The 22,129-nt window shown below is 33.9% G+C and overlaps 3 protein-coding genes across 10 annotated transcripts; 2 read left to right on the forward strand and 1 right to left on the reverse strand.

Moving 5' to 3' along the window:
* The first annotated feature begins 698 nt into the window (after positions 1 to 698).
* LOC107913963 (B3 domain-containing transcription factor LEC2) lies at positions 699 to 3,677 on the forward strand. The gene is made up of 6 exons (XM_016842653.2): positions 699 to 1,989; positions 2,084 to 2,158; positions 2,471 to 2,571; positions 2,659 to 2,705; positions 2,815 to 2,888; positions 3,250 to 3,677. Exons 1-6 carry the CDS (start codon positions 1,402 to 1,404, stop codon positions 3,664 to 3,666), a joined length of 1,302 nt encoding a protein of 433 aa, XP_016698142.1. The 5' UTR covers positions 699 to 1,401; the 3' UTR covers positions 3,667 to 3,677.
* Positions 3,678 to 3,822: 145 nt separating this feature from the next.
* LOC107913964 (30S ribosomal protein S5, chloroplastic) lies at positions 3,823 to 6,097 on the forward strand. 2 transcript variants are annotated; one of them, XR_005927140.1, is made up of 3 exons: positions 3,888 to 4,659; positions 5,250 to 5,574; positions 5,852 to 6,097. XR_005927140.1 is itself a non-coding variant. In XM_041113621.1 (2 exons), exons 1-2 carry the CDS (start codon positions 4,001 to 4,003, stop codon positions 5,497 to 5,499), a joined length of 909 nt encoding a protein of 302 aa, XP_040969555.1. In that variant the 5' UTR covers positions 3,823 to 4,000; the 3' UTR covers positions 5,500 to 6,097. The 2 variants fall into 2 exon arrangements, 1 of the variants encoding a protein (XP_040969555.1); XM_041113621.1 differs by having other exon boundaries at positions 3,823 to 4,659; positions 5,250 to 6,097.
* A 301-nt stretch (positions 6,098 to 6,398) lies between these two features.
* On the reverse strand, positions 6,399 to 13,062 carry LOC107913962 (transcriptional corepressor LEUNIG_HOMOLOG). 7 transcript variants are annotated; one of them, XM_041113618.1, is made up of 18 exons: positions 12,517 to 13,062; positions 12,264 to 12,370; positions 11,699 to 11,808; positions 11,440 to 11,612; positions 11,059 to 11,104; positions 10,867 to 10,972; positions 10,584 to 10,633; positions 10,229 to 10,402; positions 9,817 to 9,882; positions 9,606 to 9,659; positions 9,270 to 9,417; positions 8,762 to 8,871; positions 8,530 to 8,679; positions 8,178 to 8,333; positions 7,500 to 7,616; positions 7,213 to 7,410; positions 6,727 to 6,869; positions 6,399 to 6,649 (listed from the first exon to the last, which is right to left on the reverse strand). In XM_041113618.1, exons 1-18 carry the CDS (start codon positions 12,555 to 12,557, stop codon positions 6,646 to 6,648), a joined length of 1,953 nt encoding a protein of 650 aa, XP_040969552.1. In that variant the 5' UTR covers positions 12,558 to 13,062; the 3' UTR covers positions 6,399 to 6,645. The 7 variants fall into 7 exon arrangements, with proteins under 7 accessions (XP_040969552.1, XP_040969551.1, XP_040969553.1 ...); XM_041113617.1 differs by having other exon boundaries at positions 6,399 to 6,869; positions 12,517 to 12,596; positions 12,789 to 13,058; XM_041113619.1 differs by having other exon boundaries at positions 6,399 to 6,869; positions 12,264 to 12,361; positions 12,517 to 12,596; positions 12,789 to 13,055.
* Positions 13,063 to 22,129: the final 9,067 nt, after the last annotated feature.

Genomic DNA, 22,129 nt, shown 5'->3' on the forward strand with positions numbered 1-22,129 from the left:
TTTGAATGGCTTTCTTCATCATTCACTGCCTTGATTCCCAATTGCACTTGTTTCCAACGCCTGCGTTAACTTTCTATCTTAAAAAGGCATATGATTACTAATCAGTGGTTTACATATTCTTTGCCGAGCATTGATCATGATAACATGGAATTTTTAACCTCTTTTTCAGTACATTTTCGCAATTATTGACCTCACGATCAGCAAAGATCATAACAAAGTACGACTCTATACTCGATTACATATATGGATATGCATAATTAGAAAAGAAATTTCTTCAATGTGGAGAGTAAGAATATTTCCCGGTGTACGAGTTATCTTCGGGTTCAAGGCTAAGAAACCATTTTGCCGATGTTCGTGATATATGATATAAGATTTTAACATTCATTTGCTTACATGAAACAACAGAAGAAAATTTCTCCTTTTCCACAGATTGAATTTAACGGCCGGTTTTGATCTTTCAAGCAAAAATGGCAAGCAAACCGGACATGGCGTCTTAATGGCAGCGCTTAATGGACTGTGAAGTTAAACGAACAACCCTCATGCAAGCAGATATGTTTTCTTCACTCATGGTAGAGGCTTATATCCCTTTGAGTTTAAGATTGTCAACCTCTTCAAACACTCGCAAAGTACACCTTTAACCGGAAACATAATAATTAGATCATGATTTCTTCTATGTTTAAGAAACATAGAATAGGTAGTGCATAGTATTATGCCGGCCTATTTCTGCAAGTGGCTTTTAACCTTATGCAAGATTTGTGGGACAACTCCCCACTTAAGAGGAAGCTATTTACTCATGAATAGCAATGTTATCACATCAAGCATCTTTTCTCTTAAACAATGCAAAGTTTCAAGCTAAAATCCCAACCCACCAATCATTTAGTTCAATGCAGCCTTTGGGGGAGAGAGGTTTCTTAATTAGAGGACCATGAATGGCCAGGATTCATGGTGTCTTGTGCTCAAGAGTATTCCAACATTTAAACCAAAGGTGGCGCCAACTCCCTCTCGAGCTCTATCAGTGGTCAGATGGGCATCCCGAAACCAGCCTTCGCCGGACACCTGTCATCCAATGCAGCCCATTGACAACCTCACATTGCTTCACTTTCTTTACTCTCTCTCTCTCTCTCTCTCTATATATATATATATATACACGCAATTTGGTGGCCTTTTCTCTCTCTCCATTCCGACCCCTCTGCACCACTTGACTCGTTTCTTAAACTTTTTTCACACCTGGACTCATCCTACTGGCAGCATCTTACATCCCCACGACCTTCTTTGTACCAGACTTTTGTACTCACTACAAACACAACACAAGAGCATATACAAAGTACGCTCTCATCAACCCTCTCTGATCACCCCCTGCATTACAATCCCCTAGGCTCATCATCACATTGCACATTTGTCATGATGGAGAACTCTTACATGCCTTTTCTCCCCACCACCTCCACAGCCACCAATACCATCCTGAGGCAACCAAACATGGGTTGTTCTCAGAATTCAGAGCTTTCAATCTATGAACCAATGAATTCCAAAAACTTCAGTTCCAAACCCATAACAACAGCACCAAACTCTCAATTCCATCATCCAACACAGTTTATGGCACCTTACCAAAGCCTGCGACTCCCATACAGACATCCCATAGAGCAGACTGATCATTCTTTAGCGTATCCTTTCTTTCTGGGGCAGAATGGAATTGAATTTGGTTCGATTATCGCTAGTAATGGGGTGCAACACGGATCATGTTTCATGCAAACAGACGGGGTTTCGAAGGCAGAAGAGAGAAGGATGCTGGATCCTTACGGATCAAAGGCTGCAAGGATTAAGAGAAAGCTGGCCCGCCAAAGAAGCCTTAGTTTGCAAAGAAATGCTTCTTCAGGGGCTACAGCTCTGGTGGATAAAAGGAGACTGAACAGCTCTGGTGCTGACAATGATGTGAATATCAACAACGATACCAAAAGGGATCTATACATGTTCTGCACGCCAGATAACAAGGTGCATTTTGAAAAAAGTACTCAATATCCTTGATTTAGATGGTGTTTTCTTTGTCCTTGTCAATTAAAGATGTCGGGCGTATCTTGGGTTGCAGAGACTGAGAGTGTTGCTGAGGAAAGAGCTAAAGAACAGTGATGTCGGGTCCCTTGGGAGAATTGTCCTTCCAAAGGTGAGGTTTTACTTGATCCATGATGGGTTATTTTCAAGAACAGCTCTCTCTAGTTATATATATTCTTCTTTTGAACCACCCCCCCCAACTAAAGATAATTGAATATTGAAAGAATAAAAGAGCTAAATAGCCAACCAACAACCATTCCTTCATCTGCTGTCATGAAGTAATGCATCCAATACAAATAAATAATTGACATTAATGATCATTAAGTATCATTATCTTGCTATTTTCGGCTGTCGTAAAACGTTACAGCCACTAGTGTTTTAAGCATTTATCTGACGTGTACTGTGGAGCTGCAATTTTATCCAGAGAGAGGCGGAGCTAAATCTTCCAACCCTTTGTGATAAAGAAGGCATCCAAGTAGTGCTAAAAGACGTATACTCTCACCAATCATGGCCCCTCAAATACAAGTAACCACTGCTCCGCACTAAATTCCTTTTCCAAATTAATGTTACTGCCACACAAACGTTTAATCTTTTTGCTCATTGATGTCACAGGTTCTGGTCTAATAATAAGAGTAGAATGTATGTGCTTGAAAACACAGGTAAGCCATAGTTTCATTTCATTCTAACCGGCCGGCCCCTTTCATTTTTTGTTATTCTTACTTAATTTCATTATATGTGATAATGCCAAACTTTTTTCAATTTCGGTAGCGGATTTTGTGAAGCAAAATGGACTGGGAATTGGAGATTTCCTTACCCTTTACGAAGATGAAGGCAAAAATCTCGTGAGTTTTTCTTCCTTGTCGCCAATGATACTACAAACTAGTTAACTAACCTTTTTAAAAAGACAGATAAGAAGGCACAAGCACTGCAGCTTTGTGGTGCTAAGCAACGGCTCCTTTGCAGCTGAGCTGGACTATATCTACTAGGACTTGGTCTTTACTCTTATATAGACAAAATCTGTTAGAAATTTTTATCCCTCCGTTGTTAGGGTCCTATTTGAATCAACGATTAACATTCATTTTTGATGAGATTAAAAATAAATGCTATACAATCTTATTATATTGCTTAATCCTACTGTCATCATTAGCTAAGCATTGATTATTATAATTCTCTTTGGTTCTTTTTTTCCATCCGAGAGAGCAGTATTTCTCCGTAATAAAGGTGGAAAGGGTTGCTGCTGCAGAGCCTTCAAACAATCAACCCTATGATTCTCAAAACAACTATATGGACATGCCATTTACAGGCCCACTTAGAGATGAGGAAGAAACATGTTTAGAGTTACTTATAGAACAACTTAAACACACGGAACATGAAGAATCTAACGACCTTATGACTTTGGCCATGGATGCTACTTATTCGCATGGCCCGCCTGCTGCCGATGAATCCCAACATTTTGTATCCGATGCCAACGTAGAACTAACTGCAACCGAACTGCAAACCTCGTCGACATCGTTGCGTGGTAAAGCGAGAAGTGTAGATGAAATTCAGATCAACTTTGATGACTGCTATAGCGGTCTTGACATGCTACCTGATGTCAACCTTTACAATTTTTTACTTTGACCATGTCTGCATCAAAAGAATTGTAACTTGTTCAAGTCAAGTAGTAATTTGTTCTTTGCTCTGCTTCTATAGGTTCTTGGGGTATAGGAGGGATTTCAAATTATTTTAAAGAAACAAGGCATTATATTGTTTCATGTTGGATGATATGATAGAAGTAAACAAAGTATACCATGCCTTTTTTTTTGGCCTTTGTAAGTTTCATACGTAGGTAGGTAAATTTTGTTGGCAACATTATAACACCAAGTTGAAAATGTGCGCTACATTAAACACGGTTGTTCGTTAGGGGATAAGAATCCCCCGCTTTCCTATTCACACTTTTTCATCACTTTTATCCATGGCGATAACCTCAGCTGCTGCAGCAGTCCCAGCACTGTCCTCCCTCGCCCATCGAGCTCCAATTCCTTCCATTTCCTTCCTCTTCCCCGACTCCACCAGACCCTTTTCTCTTTCCCGCTCATTCCGCTCTTTTTCCCTCACTCCCCAAGCTAAAGCCTCAGACATCGAAATCTCCTTTTTCGACGACCTCAACCCCGAAGACGAAGCTGTTGCCTTTGACCCGCCAACACCCCCAGAAGGGTTCATCCCTCCACCTGCTTTCGACGATGGCCCCGAGGAAACCGAGGACGAAGTCGCCGCTGCCTATGAGGAACTCTACGGCCCAGCCTACAGTGGGGTCTCCGTTCTAGGCAACGATGTTTATGTAATGGACTCTAAAGTGAAGAAAACGAGTGCGTTTGGGAAAGTTACGAAAGAAAAGGTGAGGGATGGGTTTGAGGAAAGAGTGGTTCAAGTTAGAAGAGTGACTAAAGTGGTTAAAGGTGGGAAACAACTTCATTTCAGGGCCATTGTTGTGGTTGGTGATAAGCAAGGGCAAGTTGGGGTTGGAGTTGGGAAAGCTAAGGAAGTCATTGCTGCCGTTCAGAAATCGGCTGTGAATGCTCGGAGGAATCTCATTACTATACCTATGACAAAGTACTTGACTTTCCCACACCGGTAAGGAAGTTTAGTTCTTGCTTGGGAATGTTGTGTAATTTTTCATTTTAACTGATGCAATGGGTCTTTCTCTTTGGGGTTGTTATAGTGAAAGAGAGAACTTTTTTTTCTTGGGGGTACAAAAAGGATTTCCTTATGTTTAATTAAGGTTCCTTTGAGTATTTGTCGCTCATTAATAGGATAGTTTAATGGTGCTTTTCAGTTTAATCTAGTTGTTCTTTAACCTGGCCTTGTGGTTCCCAGATTTTAGGTTGATTATTGTCCATGGATTATATGCAATTTGGTCAAGTTCTCTGTAGAACCTGAAAGACACTAATTGGGGGCTTAAATGTAGCAAATATATCTGATGATGATGCTGTAACTGTTTTAATATCTATTGAGCCATCTAAGACTTGATGGATTATTTGCTTTCCTAATATTGAAATGTAAATAAAAGATATCATGTGGAAAAAACTTATGATCCCTATTTCAGATCATTCATTAGGACATGTATATAATTCGCTAGGAGCTGACTCCAATAAGCTTAATATTATGGTAAAGGAGGGATTCCAATATGCATTTAAGTAATGTCACTGGAAAATGGCTGGCAGATCCGAGGGTGACTATGGGGCAGCTAAGGTGATGCTTAGACCTGCCGCACCTGGTACTGGAGTGATTGCAGGAGGTGCTGTGCGAATTGTTCTTGAAATGGCAGGTGTGGAGAATGCTTTGGGCAAACAAATTGGAAGTAAAAATGCCCTTAACAATGCCAGAGCTACAGTTGTTGCTGTGCAGAAAATGAAACAGTTCCAGGAGGTTGCTCAAGAACGAGGAATCCCCATGGAAGAGTTGTGGAAGTGATGGCCTTGGAAGCGTGCTTCATCTTTTCACCTCATGTTTTTCTGGGAATGGAGATTTACGCAAGGCTTCGGTAATGTAAGTTAACCCACTACAAGATACAAGCAGCTCTTTTGTTGATTCTAATTGAAAATTTGTTTCCAATGAATGTTACTCTGGCTCTCTAAAGCTTCAATTAGAAAGATTCAATTTTAGTTCCATATGTTCAATAATGTATGTCAAATTCAATTACTTGAGCACTTGCCATTTATCCTGATGTTAGCCGACATTCATTATATTGATTCCTTGGAAATGACATATTATTGTGAGTTCCAGCCCCTTGAATATCAATTTATCGAGCTTAGTGTACTGTCAGGTATATCTAACATGAGCCAAGCTAAACTGGAAGATTGGCATCGCAGACTCTGTTCAATGGTAAAACCGGAAGCCGTTAGCTGAAGCATAGCCACCATTAGCATGTCTAGATCAATTCCTTAAAAATAAGAGTAAGCGGCAATTTGCTTTATTCTCTGCCTTAATAGCTTCTGCTGAGCTTATCACAATTTATATTTGAGAACTGAATTGACCCCTAAATTTTTAAAATCTGTTTCAATTGCTGTTAGTTTGAGTTCCAAAGACTGCACTTTCCATTTTCATATTGTCTCGTGTCAAGCAAACTCTTAAATCTCTTCAAAGAACCTTAAAACTTGTAAATATAAACTACTGAGATTAGCTGTCCAGATTTATTGCAGGAACTCAAACCATTAAAGGTTCCTGCTCAAGCATTGCTGAAGCTTATAGCAATGCAAAATTTAGCCCTTTTACGAGCAATGAAACAAAGTAGAAACTCACTTACTGAAGCAGTTTAAAAAAATGAGGCCAAAAGCATATGCAGTTGAAACCCTAACAGCCTAACTAGTGTATCAACATAAGGTCTATTTGATTTGATATAATGCTTAAATCAGAAAAATCATCCAAGTCCAAAAGTGCAGCCATCAAGAACATCGGGGAGGAAAAGCCCGTCATTTTATACTGCAGTTGTATTTCATTTTTTCTCTACCTTTGGTTGTAAATTATTTAGCCTGTAGTTAAGATGTCTGTCTATGCTTACAAAATTGCCACAAAAAAGGGCGCATCTTCAGCCCTGCTACTTTTTCTTGACTGTTCACCTTACCTGCAGTTGTCATTAGCTCCATTTTGAAATTGCTCTGTATGTACAAACAAGCAGATGCATGGAGAAGGATATTTTACTTCCATATCTTAACGCACTGATCATGACTTGCGGAGGCAACCATTTCAGTTTGTAAACAATCTGCCAGCGAAGAAATTAGTCCCCTGTGTGCTTCAACTGTCCATGTTTTATTGCTCTCAACTGGATTCCATAATTCCAGACACTGTTGATAAAAAACAATCATATTAATAAAGAGAAACAATGACGTATTAGTTGTTAAGATTGCAAAAGGATGGCAAAAAGTGTGTAGATGGGGCCAAGACAACTTCAGCCTATTGGACTTAGCCAACCTTGTGTTTTCCACGTAACAACTAATGTTATTCTTATATTTTTCTAAACACCCCTTCCTCCACAAGAGGTTCACTTTACATTCTTATGTATATGTCGACACATGAAGACATGATAACATCTGTCTAAAACCCTCTTACAAGCTAATTAGTAATGTAGTTGCAAACTTATGAGAAAAAAACAGTATTTGCGATAATATCTGAATACTTGTCTTTTACCTGGTAACCACCAATGACCAAGAGTTGTGAGTACCCTGGATGAAATGTGCAGGACTGGAACTTGTTGCCTGTTGACCGCAATTCATGCAAGCATTCTCCACCAGATACTGACCACATTCGTGCACTGTCTTCACTGATGGAGGCAAAATACTTGCCACTAGGATCCCAGCAAATTGAAAGAACCTCTTTGTTATGCCCCTGAAAGAATATAACATTCCTTCAGATAGGCAAGGAGATAAATGGACTTAGAAGCATGCAAGTTATAATTGCATAGAAAGTGAATCAACCTTCAAACAGGATAGGGGCTTGTTAGTTTCAGCGTCAATTACATTCACAACATTTCCTGAAGCAGTTGCAATCAACTTTCCTGGTCGAGGCTGGAACCGGACTTGTTTAGTCGCTGACTGCAGTTACCTCATAAGGAAATTGAGATAAGCATCAGTAAGGATTTGTTAGCCAACATAGAATTCTGATGGAGTAAGACCAGATGCAAGGCTATCATTAAAAGTCATGCCAGACAAAGAATAATTCGATGCTGGACTTCCTTTCAATACAGAATTCATTTTGTAGAAACCCACAAGGATGTAAAACTAGAGATTCCGAAAATGTCAATTTTAACCATTTCAATGTTTGTTAAGCATAAACCGTCGTTCAAGAAGTACGCTGAGCAGCAATGCAGTAACAATAAAGACTACTAGAGATGGAAGCATCACCAAAATTCACAATCTAACAAAACTTCTCGAAAAACAAAGAAAAATAACATTTCCAATCTAAGTTAATGAAATTTCTTTTGGTACAATTACAGTATAGCGGAAGGGATGTCAATACCAAGATTTGAACCTGGTTTTTGGGATGTCAATAGGGGAGCCTCAACCACTACTCCAAATGGGTATTGGCAATCTAAGTTATTAGTAAACTACAATGTTTTTGAGAAATTCTAATAGATATAAGGAACAGAATCCGACCTTAGAGACATGCACACAAGAACGTTGGTTGATATTCCATAACCGCATCTCATTATTACTATCACAGGAACAAAGGAGATCCGTCTTTCTAGGATGGAAATCTAATGACAAAACCTGTTCAGCATGCCCCACAAGCTTGAAAAGTGATTTGCTTGGCTGCAATGCAAAGAAATGAAGACATATTGTCAAAAAGAAAATAAGTGCTGTGTACTAGTCTGCCCATCTATGCAAGAAAAAGAGCCCTGCAGAGGACATTAATGATACAATAGCCTATCTCCATTCTGAACAACCACAGAGAAATTTAGGTAATACTAAATGAATATCTGAAAAAGTTCCAAAGGAAAATTGTTACTTTGGCAGAATCCCATAGTTGGACAGTCTTGTCAAAAGACGATGTTGCAAATATGGTTGAACTTGGTCTAAAACGAACATCAGTAATGAGAAGGGAATGGCCCTCCGCAGTTCTGACAAAATCGAGAGTTTCCATATTCCATATCAAGACCTGCCAGAAGAAAACTGTCATCAGAACTAAGCTTACATAAATAATTATGTGAACAAAAAGCTGCATTCCAGCTTAATACCACCTTCTTTTCATGCCCAGCACTAGCTAGTAACTTCCCATCTGATGAAAAATGGCAGCTCAAGACTTTGCTTTTGCATGAGTGAAGGCAACTAACCTCTTCAAACGTGAAGCCTACACCAGTCATGACATACCATTTTATTACAGTTGTTTCAGTAATATCTCTAGCGTTATACTGCCACAAGTGCATCTTTGTGACAGAATTTCATATTATTTTCTTTTACGAAGAATCAAAAAATACACACACAAACACACACACACACAATCTACACCAAGTTTGGTGGCGGAAATCAGAGAAAGCTTTCATTGTCCAACCTGATTAAAGGCTACAACCAAATATAGTCATCCCATGCTATTTAACAATTTTTCAGCAATATAACAAAGTTAAAGGAGAGCAAACTGCAGAGGCTGGAAAAGATTAACCATTATAAAGTCTTCTATTTCCATTGCATTGGTACATAAGGAGAGCTGGAAATAATTTCTCTGTTAGTCCTAACAGAATTACAGATTACCTTTATGTTCACTTTTAATAGATCTGTTAGAACGACTCCTTAAATTCATGAAAGGAGTGCTTGTGTTATCAACATTATCATGATCATGGGACAGAAAAGAATCAACAGTGTCATCAACAGGTTTATTCTCCTCATCTTTGATATAACCCTGCAGATGAACATCCCACGAAGCAGGCAACAATTATGGTGCAAATAAAAGCAAAAAAGATCATACAGGAAGTATAGATCGAGCAAATATGATGACACTGTCCATTGACATGGAATAAATCCCTATGTATGTCACAGGTCAATGACAGAGGAAACGCCATCAAAGCTTTCCCAAGTATGATGACATACCAATTTCTGATCTGCTGTTATCGAGTTTGATAATTTGTTTTTCTTTCTGCCAGTCTGATCAAAGAAAATATAATTATAAGAAGATATCGTACTATAACACACATAGACATTTGCTTTACCAGGATTTTCAACCAAGATGGAGGAAGCATTAGCATTAACATTTAACATCAGCATCAATACTAGTTTTCCTTAAGAATTACTTGCATACTACCTGCAGTTGCTGCAAAAGATTATATCGGTTTTGATGTTCTTCTGTTTGCACGGTTTGGGTATTCATCTGGTTCATCACCAATCACCAATCAGTCACTAATGAAGAAAAGAATCATGATCTTTTCTTTTTCCAGAGTCAAAGAGCTTCTAACAAGTTAAACAAATAAACACAATCATAAAAGTTTGAAGTTGCATGCAATTACTACTGTAAGATCCCTTTTAATTCATGACTATCATGGTTTTTAATGTAGAGGGTTGATTTTGAGAATATTAGCACACATATCGTAATAGGTCATAACATCTTACAGAGGAATGCAGAATACATCCTATCTTACAGAAAGTAAAATGATTATAATGGTAAGCTTCAAAGAATAAACTGCTCAAAAGGTTTGCTTGTCACTGCTTCAACTGACCGGTCTGTTATTCTCAATTATTTCTGGCTTAGGAAGTATCAGATTTTGATAACTGAATTTGGCAGAGCTTCCAGGAAAAGTAGGTGTCAGGTTTCTAGGCATAAGTGACAGCCCCTTATCTGATTTCTCTGGTTGACATTTCAATATCTGAAATGGTTGCTGATAGTTTAGTGCCTGAAAGAGTAAATTTCAATTATATCCCAAAACAGGTAAGCTAGCTCAACTACAGAACTGCTAGTGGAACTTTAAGCACACTTCTATTTTACACTTGGCAGGACTTAATCTATGATACCAAAAAGAATAAAAGATTGGTGCTTGCAAGACTCCAACAAATATTAATTAACATGCCACTTACATCCAAAACCCATCCACTCAGTGGTGCTGGATCAATTGATTCATTCAACCCTGAAAAGATAAAGAACACAGGTTTGACATATCTAGCATATATAATTACATTGCCAATAAAATAAAGTAAACCAAGGCCAATGCTATGTGCATCTCAGGCTTGTCAAAATAAAGCAGATATACATAATTCATCCCATCTTGGATGAGTTCACATAAGTTAAAAACTGCAAAGATCATCTGAGCGGATCAGATTTTTCAGCCTGAACTCAAATCAGAAAAAGGGCCAAGCTAACCTGCAGCATGAGGCCAAGTTACTGGAAGCTTGCCTTTTAGTGCCTTATTGGGGGTGTTTGAATTTATAAGAATGTTACTCCCCAAGTTAATGCCTTGACTTTGTTCCTGTAAAATGAAAATGCTTTTGACATTTAGAGAAATTAGCAACAATTCACTGGTCTTGTTAACAAAGTAAATAATTTAGAACCTACCCTCTTAGCTTGATGCTGAGCAAGATTTATTGGATGTTGCAGAAGGCTGATACATGAAAAATTGTTAAGAGAAAAGAGAAGATATGAGAAACCATCCATTTACTATTGAAGCAAAATACCATTTACCGGAATGAATAATCATACAAACTTTCTCTATTGCTCCAATTCATACTTTTTACCAATGGTCTAAAGTTTCTTAGTTTCAAATTGCAGTGAATCTCGTAATATGTATCAAATGGGTGAAACACTTAATCTATTAAAAATCGGAGTTTTCATGCTATGTTTTGTTTTGGTGGAAGGGACATAAAGAAACCAAAGAGATTACGAATTGTTTGTCAATTACAAGAACCTTTAGTTCAATAAAACACAAATATAGATTACCTAGAACTGGCTACAAATGAGTTTGGGAGCCTCAGTTGATTAGTTTGAAGTAACTGCAGACTGGAATCAAAATATCTCGGAATAGGAACCTGGAGAGCCATTTGCTGATTTATCATCAATTGTGGCATAAACATTGGACCAAAACTTTGTGATTGATCTTCCTTTATTTCAGACTGAGATATGAACACAATGCACATAAGTTCATGAGGTTGCAATAAAACTAGAGCTCAACATGATCTCAAATTCCACAAATAGTCACCTTAGCAGAGGTACTTTCTGCTTCCCCTTGAAGCTTTGTTTGCCTAGCAGCAAAAATTTCATAAAATAGGGACCACCATTCTTGTAGGAACCCTTCGGGAGAATCAATCACTGAAAACATGACCCCTCTTCTCCGATCAACAAATCACACCATTTATAAAGCAAATGTTAAATTTTAAAATAAACTCAAAAACATAAAAAGGGTAAGAGGAAACTCCTGATGTTTTTATGCATTAATGATAAAATTCAGAATAAACCTCGCATAAAGAAGAAACAGAACACCCATTTAGAAGAATTAGACCAATTGATTGATTAATCTTTGTTCTTGCAGACAGATAACAGAAACATGAATGTACATTGATATTGATCTACATATGGATGTGAGTTTAATCAAATAACCTTCAAGATATTCATATGTGAAATAAAAAATATATGCTAAGCATTTCAACATCGAGAATTATCTACTAAAAACTGTAGAATCAGTCATCAGGAGATAAATTTATATGATTAAAAAAAGCAGAAGGAAAATTGAAGAAAATTACGAATGAAAGAGAGAGAGCTCATACCAACTGGTCGGTTAGATACGCCGGCCTCTTCTCTGAATAGTGCAGCAGTCTCATGCATATTCTTCTTCACCAAGTAATCGTGCAAATAAAGGTCCAGCCTTTGTCCCCTCAAATCAAACAAACATAACTTCAAAATATAATTGATAAAACAAAACACAAGCAGAAAAAAAAATCGAAAAAGCATAAAAACCCACAATCATGACAATGCCAAGGACACCGTTGAGCAAAAAGAAAAGAAAAAAGAAGAGCTCACATTTTCCCAGCATCCCAACAATCCTCCTCCTCCTCCGCCATGATTACTTTCAATAAGAACAAACAAAGCCTTCACTTTCACTATTAAAAAAAAAACAAGCCAATAATTGAAAAAGAAAAAAGAAAGTCAAAGCAAGAATGGGTATAATTGTTTGAGCACAGAAATAAAGAAACGATGAAAACAAGAGCAGGCAGACAAAGATTAAGGCCTTTTAAGGAGTAGTGAGAAAAGAAACGTATGGGAGTGGAGAGAGGAGAATTGATATTGGATACCCAGAAGCAGAGGCAACTAAGTAGGCAGCGAAAGTGACAGTGCCATGCAAATGAGAAGGAGAATCGAAATTGAATGAATTAAATAGGCCGCTAACAAACAAATTTGGCTTTTTCTATAGATACTGAGAAAGACCCTTGTTTCTATGTGTAGGCCTAAGGCCTTCCATGCCAAGGTCGTCGAGGAAAGCGTGTGGGTGTGGTGGACCCTTAAACCCTTTTGGCTTCTGGTCAAGAATATATATATTTTTTGTTTCTTTACAAAACTGAAATGGAAAAAGCACAACTTTTATTTGAAAAGGGGTTAATTTTTTTTCAGCAGCCTTACATGGAAGGTTGATTTCTGATTTCTTTCCTTTCTTTAGGGTTTTTATTAATAAAATTTCAAAAACTTGGCATCTATACATGGTAAATGTAGAGTGTTGCTAGTGAATTAGAAAGATGTTTGGGGAAAAGATATTGTCTAACAACAATGAATCCTTTTTCAATTTAATCTGGCGATAACCTAAAACAAACTTATCAACATTATTACTCATCTCCCATTTTATTTTCTAAATAAATTATTTTTTCGTACTAATTTTTCTATTACTGTTTAATATAAATCTAAACACTACTATAAATAATTTAGGAATAGATATAATAAAAATAAACATGTATATATATTAGACAAAGGTTTTTGTTCTTGAGTTTAAGCACGCAAATTTAATTTTCATCATGCGCAATTGTAATATATAAATATTTAGTTCCATAATATACATATATCATATTCGTCCATTATGATTTTATATTAGTTTGGAATGTATTTGTTTTATTTGTAATAGTGAAATTTTCAAAAAGAAAAGTTATTTAAATATTCATTTTTTCTAATAAGAAATAATATCATACCAACAAATATTGAGTACAGTGATAATACATTGTACTTGTAGATATAAAACTTTAATTCCAGCTTTAAAAATATGTTAAAATCATTTAAAATAATAATAATTTTCATAGACCACAAAATGAACAAAGAAGATAAAGTAATTGTACTAAAAATAAAATTAATGATCATTATTCATTACGAATTTATTACCATATGTAAACAAAAGTTAAACATTCCGATACCTTTTTTTTTTAATAAAGATTAAGGAAATCAAAATAAAATTAATGATCCTTTTTACTAATTAAAAACCATAAAATAAAGCCTATTTTATTAAAATAAATCTATAAATTTATAATCAAAATTTATTAAAAGAACTAATAAATGATTCAAAAATTCAAAAATTTAACCAAACTGATATCATCCTACCAAGAATAGATTTTCTTCAAAACTAGAGATTATTCTTGTTCTTTCCCGAGTAAGTTGATCACTTAATAATTTTTGAAGAATTTAAAAATGGGTATTAATTAGCTTATAAATTCTTTTTGGGCAAGATTCAAAGCAATAACTTCGTGAGAAGAATTCTTGTGTTTGTGGGGATTAAAGCAATCGGAATTCATGGTTTATCTACTTCTTCAATTTGGTATTCACTTCTTTAGTTATTTTCAGTATTGAGGTAAATTTCCTCCTCACTTTCAATTTTGACTATTTTTTTTATCGAAAAATTTTTAAAATCGGATTTTTATGGATGAAAATGAAATAAGTTTAAAGAGATAGAAAATAAAATAGATAATAAAAAGAAGGAAAATGAGTTGCAAAAAAATAAGAAAGACATTAGTAAAAAAAAGAGACCGCAGAGATGAGAGAAAGATCATAATATTTTATTTATAATATTTTTTAAATGTTACGGGTACGAGTATAAATACAAACATATGTTTGAGGAACCACAAATATTAAATTATTACCGTAAGGACTAGTGGAAGAAGTACAATTAGAATAAAATCTACTCTGGAATTGAATTCCAAATTGAGCAATCAGCATGAGATTGCAAGGGCGTGAGCCGCTCTATTCATTTGTCCAGGAACCCAATGGAAAAACCCATTACCGAAAGGAGACAATCAGCCACTAAAAGACCAAACTCCGTGTTACCAACCACACACCCTTTCACCGTATTTATAACCTTGAGACAGTCCCACTCCATCAAAATGTTATCAAATATTATATTTGTTTTTATTATATTGTGTAATTAATATATTATATTTATTCCTTTATACCTTTAAATTATGGTAATAATAATTTATTCCTATATATCAAAATATATTGATTTGTTTGATAATTTGCTGATGATTGTTAATTGTAGATTGTAATGATTAATTTGATCAATTAATTTTATTAAGTGATTTAACGGATTAATTTTATTAATTATTTACTTAAAAGTATAGTAGATCATTAGACCATAGAAGTGAGAAAATCAATACACTTGGCTAATAAAATATTAGAGACAGAATAAGGCGAAACATCAAAAACATGTTGATTGGGTGGGAGCTTCATCGCTAGCCCGGCCATTCCATCCACCATTTGGTTCATGCTACTTGCTATATGGATAATCCTAATTAGGGGTGTTTAAACCATCTGTTTGGTTATTAACCAAATTAAATTAGTATTAATTGAATTAACTAAATTGTATAATATTTTAATTATTAATTAAATTAAATTTAAAAAAAATTGAATTAGAATATTTCGATTAATTCGATCGATTAATCGAATTAATCGAAATTTATATGATTTTTCTCTTGGCTAAAACAAGTATAAAACATATCAAAAAATATATTAAAATTAACTAAAATATATATTTTTGTCTTGAAAGTTAATCGAATTAACTGAAATTTTATGTCTTGAAACATTACATAATTAAAAATACTACATAAGTCTTGAAATTAACATATAATATTATTTATTAAGTTCAATTAATTACTTGATTTCGAACCGAATTAACCGATAATCAAAATTTAAAAAATCATTAATCAATCTCCGATCGAACTAACTTCGATCACCGATCGATTAACTGAATTAAATCGATTCAGTCGATTAATTTAATTTTAACTGAAATTTAAACATCCCTAATTCTAGAACGTGGTAGAATAGCTTTAAGTGAATCTTCTAGTAATAAGTTTACCTTAATTTAAAACTAAAAAAAATGTAGGAATCGTAACACATCCTAAATATGTGATAGTGATTTATTCCTGCTAAGGCATAAGGGTGTGAGTTATAAAAAAAATGGTTTCTCAAAAACGGGACAAGGGTAAAAGAGTTATAAGCTTGAACTGCAGCAAAGTTTGCGTCAAAAGGAAAAAAACTTTGACAATATGACGGCGCAACCATAGTTAAATTTGGGAAACCCAAGAAACCATGATCGGGCTCGTTACTAGTGCCAGTATTATCTCTTGGGCTAAGAACATCTTTCCCCGCAGTTTGGGCGGACATTTATACCATGCTACCAGGCCAATGTGATTCGTAATGGTCTGTGTGTATTGAAAGGGTGGTGCAAAATAAGACCAACGTGTTGTTGGTTTTGTAATTAGACTTCTTTGTCGTTTTTAATTTGTATTTTGAAAGGAAATAAAAAAGAAATGCCACAAAAAAAACCGGTAGTCTTTTCTATTTAAAATCAATCATCAGTGGTTTTCTTAACATATTTTCTTTTAACAAGTCCACGAAACATCTGACTATTTCTTAACATATTTCCCTTGGTCCTGTGGTTGGTAAAACAGAAAGTAGATGTCCCACAAATCCGTAGTGAGAAAGAAGATGTCTTCAATATCTACTCCTTTTGACCTCTCATGAACGACCATGACGCGTTCCTGAGCACCTTAAGTTTCTCAGTTTCATCCTTAAAAACAACAAAGGAACATATGTTTTTTTTCTGAATAGGCGATGATGCCTTGTTCAGGCTGGCCCTGATTGGTCTCCATCCTATGATGCGTTCCTACACAACTTTTGCCTATGATTGAAATCTCACAGATCTTCTAATCAATGGTTCTGTCCGTTTCAAGTTCCATCCCCTGTAACTCATGCACCATGTCCTCAGGAGGTTGGTCCCCTACTCCAACGTGTATCTTTAGACCACGATAGAGAAAACAACAGATGTATAGAATATAAACTATTATATACACTATGTTATCTAGTTAAAATCAATATTTTAATTATATCATTAATTATATATATACTATAGTTAAGCCTGTGATTGAGTTGAAGTCATTGTCAATCAAGTCATAACTTCATAAAAGAAACTATGAAAAAATAATTTTATTTATAAAATAAATTATACTATTATTGCCAAAACCATTTTTACAACCAAAAATTAACTTGACAAATTTGAGCAAACATGAAAATTTTAATTTTTAAAACACTAAGTTTTATTAAGAAAATAGGAGTTGTCATCAATTTTTTTTTTGGCTAAGTATGATGTAAAAGGAAATTTTTACAAATTTTTTAAAAAATCATTTACTATGCACTTTAAAAATAAATAAAAAAATTCTAATTCGGGAATCGATTATGTGTGAAGAAAGTATTAGTATCCTCATAACGTCTAGAAATAAGTATTTAGCATGTTATTTTTAAATAAATGAATTTAATTTTATATTATGACACATAATTTTTAATTTAATAATAACTCATGTTTGAGAAGGACATTTCAACATTAAAAATAGTAAACAAGATCCTATTACAAAATTGGAACATGATAAATGAGTCATGATCAAAATCGATACACGCACAATAAATTTTACATGTTTATATTAGCATATCATGAGAAACAATAACAAGGCATCATAAATCACGAGTTTACGAAATTAAAAGCATATAAAACCTAAATTAAGGAGTAGAAGGGTCAAATTCTCCAAACAGAGACAGGGACTAAGACAAACATTAGACCGCCCAAGGTTCTCAAGGAGTAGATGTGAGATAAAAACACATTGCAGGCAGGGACTAAAATGAGCATAAATCAAATGTACAGAGACCCATCTCAGATTTAAACCATAAAAAAGAGCAAAAGATTCGCGTAATCCCATGAATGCATGGCTTCTTCTCCTACCACTCTCATGGTTATATGAAAGCCAAATAATAATTGACACTAACAAAACAATAAAGAAGCTTTTCATTGTTTAAACTTTTATTCAACACACCCCGGTGTATTCAGTTCATAAAACACTTTTCTACGAAACAAACGTACCTAAGGTTCTCTATAGCCGTTGTTACTCTTTGGCAGCCGATCAACTGCTCTCCTTCCTCCTTTTGTGACGTGCAATCAACTGTCGTTTGATGACCTTGGACGATGGATGATAAAGTTGATGAAAGAAAACCCACCCCCACTTTACTTTCTCCTTTCTTGTTCTTCTCCTCCCCCCTACAGTTTTGCCGTATCCTGTAAGAAGTTACTCTTTTAAACTCAAAAAGATTTGCCCCTTCTTACTGTACACACATATATAACATATTAGACATGTAAAAGCTTTTTAGCCGCATATACTGGCTTTTACTTTTTATTACATTAATAAATAATAAATAATAATTTAATCACTATAATTATGATGTCATTTTTATAAATCCAACATTAAACTTTATTGTAACAACCAAAACATCAATTGGTTTTATATATAATTGATGAGTTGCATTTTAAAATATTCATAAATTCCCAGCCAATTACCTGATTTCTTAAAGTTGCAAAATCATGGGAGTCATCCCAATATTATTATTTTGATTATCCCAATTTGCTTTTCTATTCTCCATTTAAAAAAAAATCCCAATCTTATTCAAAATAAAAGAAATAGTAGATCAACGTCACTAAACACGAGAAATGACCAATCCTCAATATTGGGTTCAATCACAATATGCTTTTATTTTCCATTGTCTTCTTCTTCCGTCCTTCTATTCACACCCAATTCTTTTTGTTTTTCAATGAAAGAAATTTAATATTCCCTATCCAACTTTTTCCCGTTTCTAAATTACAAGTTTTATCGTCCTTATCTGTTTTCTCCACTTCTTAATGTGTCAAATGTATCAATGTTTAAATAAATTAATGTAATTACTTTGCAATGATTTGTGTAAGAGTATGTAACTGGTTTTTCATCCCGCCTAGGGTTGATATTCAGTTTGTAAAATAAAATATATTTAAAAATTTTATATTTTATAAATTCTTTAAACAATTTCAAATCTTCACTTAAATAATTTTTGTTTAATTAAATTACATGTTTAATTAACAAATCCTAATGTGTTTTAATATATTTTACCCATTTTAAAAAAAATATATGTAATTTTCTTTTATAAAATTTAAAATTTTAAATAATTTATTTTAAAATATGCTTGTTAAACCGTTTTAAAATTTTTAATTTTTTAAAAACAATTATACAAATGTCATAAAAACATGATATTAGAAATTTAAAATGGAAATTATTTGTTTAAAGCTGTTTATGATCAAAAACTTTATTATCATTGGCAACAACATCATATTTAAAACTTAATTTAAAAATGACACCCCCTTTAAATATAATTAAAAAAGAAGTATTTTGGAACTTAAATTTTCCATTTTTGCTTTTATATTTTTTTATAATATATATAATAATATGATCATATTTTTTTGAAAAAATCCTGTAACTATATTTGATTCATAGGTTAAGAAACTGATGATACTTAATCGATAATGATATATTGTATTAATTGCAATTTTGAGCACTTTATACTTCGTGATTATCATATGATGTTTAATACTCGTGTTGAACCCTGAAACAACTACAAATTCTCGATTATATTTTTAATTATGCATGTAAAATTATATTTGATTGAAAAGTTATAAAACTCGTAGTTATCAGTTAATAATTATAGGGTAATAATTTTTATCTTGTAATGTTTTTTTTTCAAAAGATATTGTAATTATATTTGATTAGCAAGTTAAGAAAATATAAAATTCGTTAACAATATATTTTATTAGTTGCAATTTTGACATCGTAATTATCATATGATATTTAATACTCGTGTTGATTAATGAAAATATTCTTTAAAAAGTAATTATAATCATATATTATCAATGAAGCAAATGAAATTATCATTATTGATTGATGCGATGTTTGATATTTTAATACATCATTAATAAAGCAAATATAGTTATGGGTTTAAAATTAATATATTTAAATGTATGGTTAATGTACCTATAAACCATTTTTAAAAATTGAAAATAACTTCTAATTAAAAAGATAAGAAAATCATATCTAAAAATTAATTATAACGATGGGACACACTTTAAGAAACTAAAAAAAAGAAACATTATGACTATAATTGGCCCATTTGATCCATCCACTCAGTTTTCAATAAAAAATTGGTACGACTTTGAAAAGTCAAAAGAATTCTTTGATTAGTTTCTGATTTTTCATTTTATTATTTTTGTTCAGTTAAATCGATTGGAGGTTTCAACGACGCTTAATTAAAAATATTTGATTATCAAGATAAATTAGTTATTCAAAAAAGTTACACAAGCAAAGTAAAAAATAATTTTAAGGGTTGGAATTAAGTTGTATATTTTTATAATAGTAAAAATATAATTGTATCATTTTAATAGTTTATATCTTTGTAAAATTTAAAGAATTAATTCAATTTTTTTTTATCATTTTTGGGTTAAAATACAATTTTAGCATTACTACTTTAAAATTTTATAAATTAGAAAATGACCAAAACAGAAAAAAAAATCATTTTAAGGGGTCGAAACCTTTACCAGCCTCTTAGCTCTACCCTTGAAAATTTATATATACATTAGACTTACGACATATTTATAAATATGTAATAAATATATTTATAAAAAATCATATAAAAATTAATTGATGCTTTAATTACAATGGTAAAATTAATTATTTATGATACACAGAGTTCTAGGTTGAAATTTCATTATGATTAATTTTTTATTTATTACATAAAAAGATATAAACGCCATTTTAAAAATATATTTTAAGCTAAACTATACAAATGGTCACCAAACTATGTTTGAATTCTTATTTTGTTCACCCAACTTTAAAACTTTTTATTTTAGGCACTAATATTTGTATTTGTTCTTGATTTGGTGGACCTACTGATTTACCATAATTTGATGTGTCAAATTAGGCTCTCTCAAACACTTGATGAGATTGTTCTCAAATAATTTACGAATCTTTTCAATGTTGTTTGTTGATTAGTTTTTAGTATCAATGATAGTTTTTCTTTCATTTTAACCTTTTTGAGACCCAAATTGACAAAACTATGCTATTGAGAATCTATTGGTTGTTTCAAGTGTGTGTAGGGAAATAACTATGCCCAAACTTTAAGAAAAACATCAATTGTTGTTGGTGTCGCAACACTGGCCCTCCATCACCTCAATGGAGCAAAACTTCAACAAAAAATCAACATGGAGCAGTCTGCCAAGGATGTCATGACACTAGGTGTGTTGTGTCGCGACATTAAGCCCCCATGTCTCTACTACAAGTATTTACGGTCGTAACTCCAAGCTAATGGTTGAAGTGAAGGAGAAAAGGCTCACTATTGAGGATGTTGCAACACCAACTAGGTTGTGTCGTAAGTTCAAAAACCACTAAGCCAATATTTGTGTCTACTGTCAAGGATGTCACTGTAACACCACTAACCCGTATCTATTGCTGGAATAGGGTTACAGAACATTATTGGAGTTTAGAGAACAATTAAACAAATATTTCATATAATTCATTACATATTAATATTCATTATAAAACAAATCAAAATCATATATACTGTCCCTTATATGAGCCCTCGGAGCCCAAAATACAAATTAGAAACAAGTTGGGACTAAATCGGAAACTCAAAGAATTTTTTTGAAAAAAATAGAAAAGCTTTCTAGCTGTAAGAGTCACATGGCCGTGTGACTTACACAGTCAGACACGCCTGTGTCTCAGGCCGTGTGGGCTTTCGAAATAGGTACACACGGTCGTGTCCAGCACGTGTCCATACCCATGTAACTCTCTAACTTGGGTCACACGGCCAAATCACACGCCTGTGTGTTAGGCCATGTGAGCATACTGATTTGCATTCTTAAGAAGATACAGAGGACACACGGCTGTGTTACTTGGTTGTATGTCATGCACAACTGAGACACACGCCCATGTGTCTACCCGTGTGGACGAAAATAGGTCATTTTCTAAGCCACATTTCTTACCCAAATTGACACCAACCTAGCCTCAACAATTTACACATCATCAAGCCATTACAAGGCATTCGACACAAGCTAAAATCAAGTCTTAAACATGTATTATCACCACGTACAATTAATAAACCCTTTGGTACCTCTAATGACAACTTAAAAAAATGTCAACCAAGTATCCAACCTTACCTAATTAGTTTATCTAACCAAGTTACCAAAGTTCACTATAACTCAATTACATACATACATATATCACTTATACTAACATCACAATCATACATTAATTTCATACCAATA

Source organism: Gossypium hirsutum, chromosome A05 (genome assembly GCF_007990345.1).
Source record: "Gossypium hirsutum isolate 1008001.06 chromosome A05, Gossypium_hirsutum_v2.1, whole genome shotgun sequence".
NCBI classification, from domain to species: domain Eukaryota; kingdom Viridiplantae; phylum Streptophyta; class Magnoliopsida; order Malvales; family Malvaceae; genus Gossypium; species Gossypium hirsutum.